Source organism: Cyprinodon variegatus, unplaced genomic scaffold (genome assembly GCF_000732505.1).
Source record: "Cyprinodon variegatus isolate N-32 unplaced genomic scaffold, C_variegatus-1.0 Scaffold260, whole genome shotgun sequence".
Taxonomy (NCBI): Eukaryota; Metazoa; Chordata; class Actinopteri; order Cyprinodontiformes; family Cyprinodontidae; genus Cyprinodon; species Cyprinodon variegatus.
Genome location: NW_015150713.1, coordinates 202,457 through 203,669, shown reverse-complemented (window position 1 = coordinate 203,669; position 1,213 = coordinate 202,457). Strand labels below are relative to the sequence as shown.

At 46.9% G+C, this 1,213-nt stretch overlaps 1 protein-coding gene across 1 annotated transcript in view; it reads left to right on the top strand.

Annotated features, from left to right (window-relative positions):
* The first annotated feature begins 141 nt into the window (after positions 1–141).
* The window catches only part of LOC107089682 (A disintegrin and metalloproteinase with thrombospondin motifs 7-like), a 35,429-nt gene continuing 34,357 nt past the window's right edge, over positions 142–1,213 (top strand). The window contains exons 1-2 of the mRNA XM_015382594.1: positions 142–417; positions 516–877. Of these exons, the coding sequence (XP_015238080.1) occupies positions 306–417; positions 516–877 (474 nt within the window). The 5' untranslated portion in view covers positions 142–305. The remainder of the gene's footprint in view (positions 418–515; positions 878–1,213) is intronic.

Below are 1,213 nucleotides of genomic sequence, written 5' to 3'. Positions count from 1 at the left end.
GTGCAGTCAGATACTGAAGTATTCAAATGAGGGAACCCTTTCCCTGCAACCCCCACGCTACTGCGAGGAAAAGACACTCCTCCGAAAAAGGAGCCTCTCTCTCTCTCTCTCTCTCTCTCTCCCCTAAATCCCCTGATCGGGCTGCCAGCCCCCCTCTGAACATGCCCTCCTTCAGACGCACAATCTGAGCCTGTTCATGTCATGACACGGAGCAGCGCAGGACCGAAGAGGTCGAATCCTGCAAACACCTTGGATCTCTGCAGATGCCTCTTCTCCTGAGTCTCCAGCCTGGTTCTTTCTGAAATATGCAATGTTCGCTGGGCTGCTCGGCTCTCTTTCAGCTGCACTTTGTTTTCATGCTGGCAGCGAGCCACGATGAGCCATCCGGCAGATTCCTCTCCTTTTCCTCTGCTCAAGGTCCGTGCGTTTGCAGGAACGGAAAACAAACGTTTATGCGCAAATTTCTGCGGGGTGCATGAATAAAAAGAAATAACTTTCTCTCTACTCCTCTGTAGGTCACTCCTCCCCGTCAGGCTCAGGTCCCTCCATCGTCCACCCTGTGAGAATCAGCGCTGATGGGGAGTTTGTCTCCCACTCCTTGTCTCACCATTTCAGGAGAGTCAGGCGTGAGCTGCGGTCCGTCTCTCCAGAGGAACAGGTCTATTACAAGCTCAGTTACAATGGCCAAACTTTAACATTCAATTTGACCAGAAACAACCACCTACTGTCAACCGAATACATCATTGAGAGGAGAAGGAATGGCATTTCCAACAGGACTGAGCATGATCAGACAGAGGGTAACTCCTGCCACCTCCTGGGCACAGTGGAAGCCCCTGGTGTTAAAGGAACGGCTGCCATCAGCACCTGCAAAGGACTGGTAGGAGATATTTTCATTTTATTGACCCTACAGAGTGAGTGGTAAATCTCTGTGTCATTCATTAGATGAGATTATGGTCTGGTTAGTTCTATTCTGAGAAACATCAGTTACCTTTAGCAAAATTATGCAATTGTCTAGAATCAATGACAGTTATACAGAGTTACTGTTGAGGCAATAGAAAGCCAAATGAAATTGCAGCTTGATCCTTACTGCACAGATATTAGCTTCTATTGTTTTCCTGATCTTGCTGTGATAGCAGGAATTTCAAATTTCAAAATGCACCTCCAGGACCAATTGTGGCCCTTATAAATGTTTTTTTTTTTTTTTTTTTTTTTT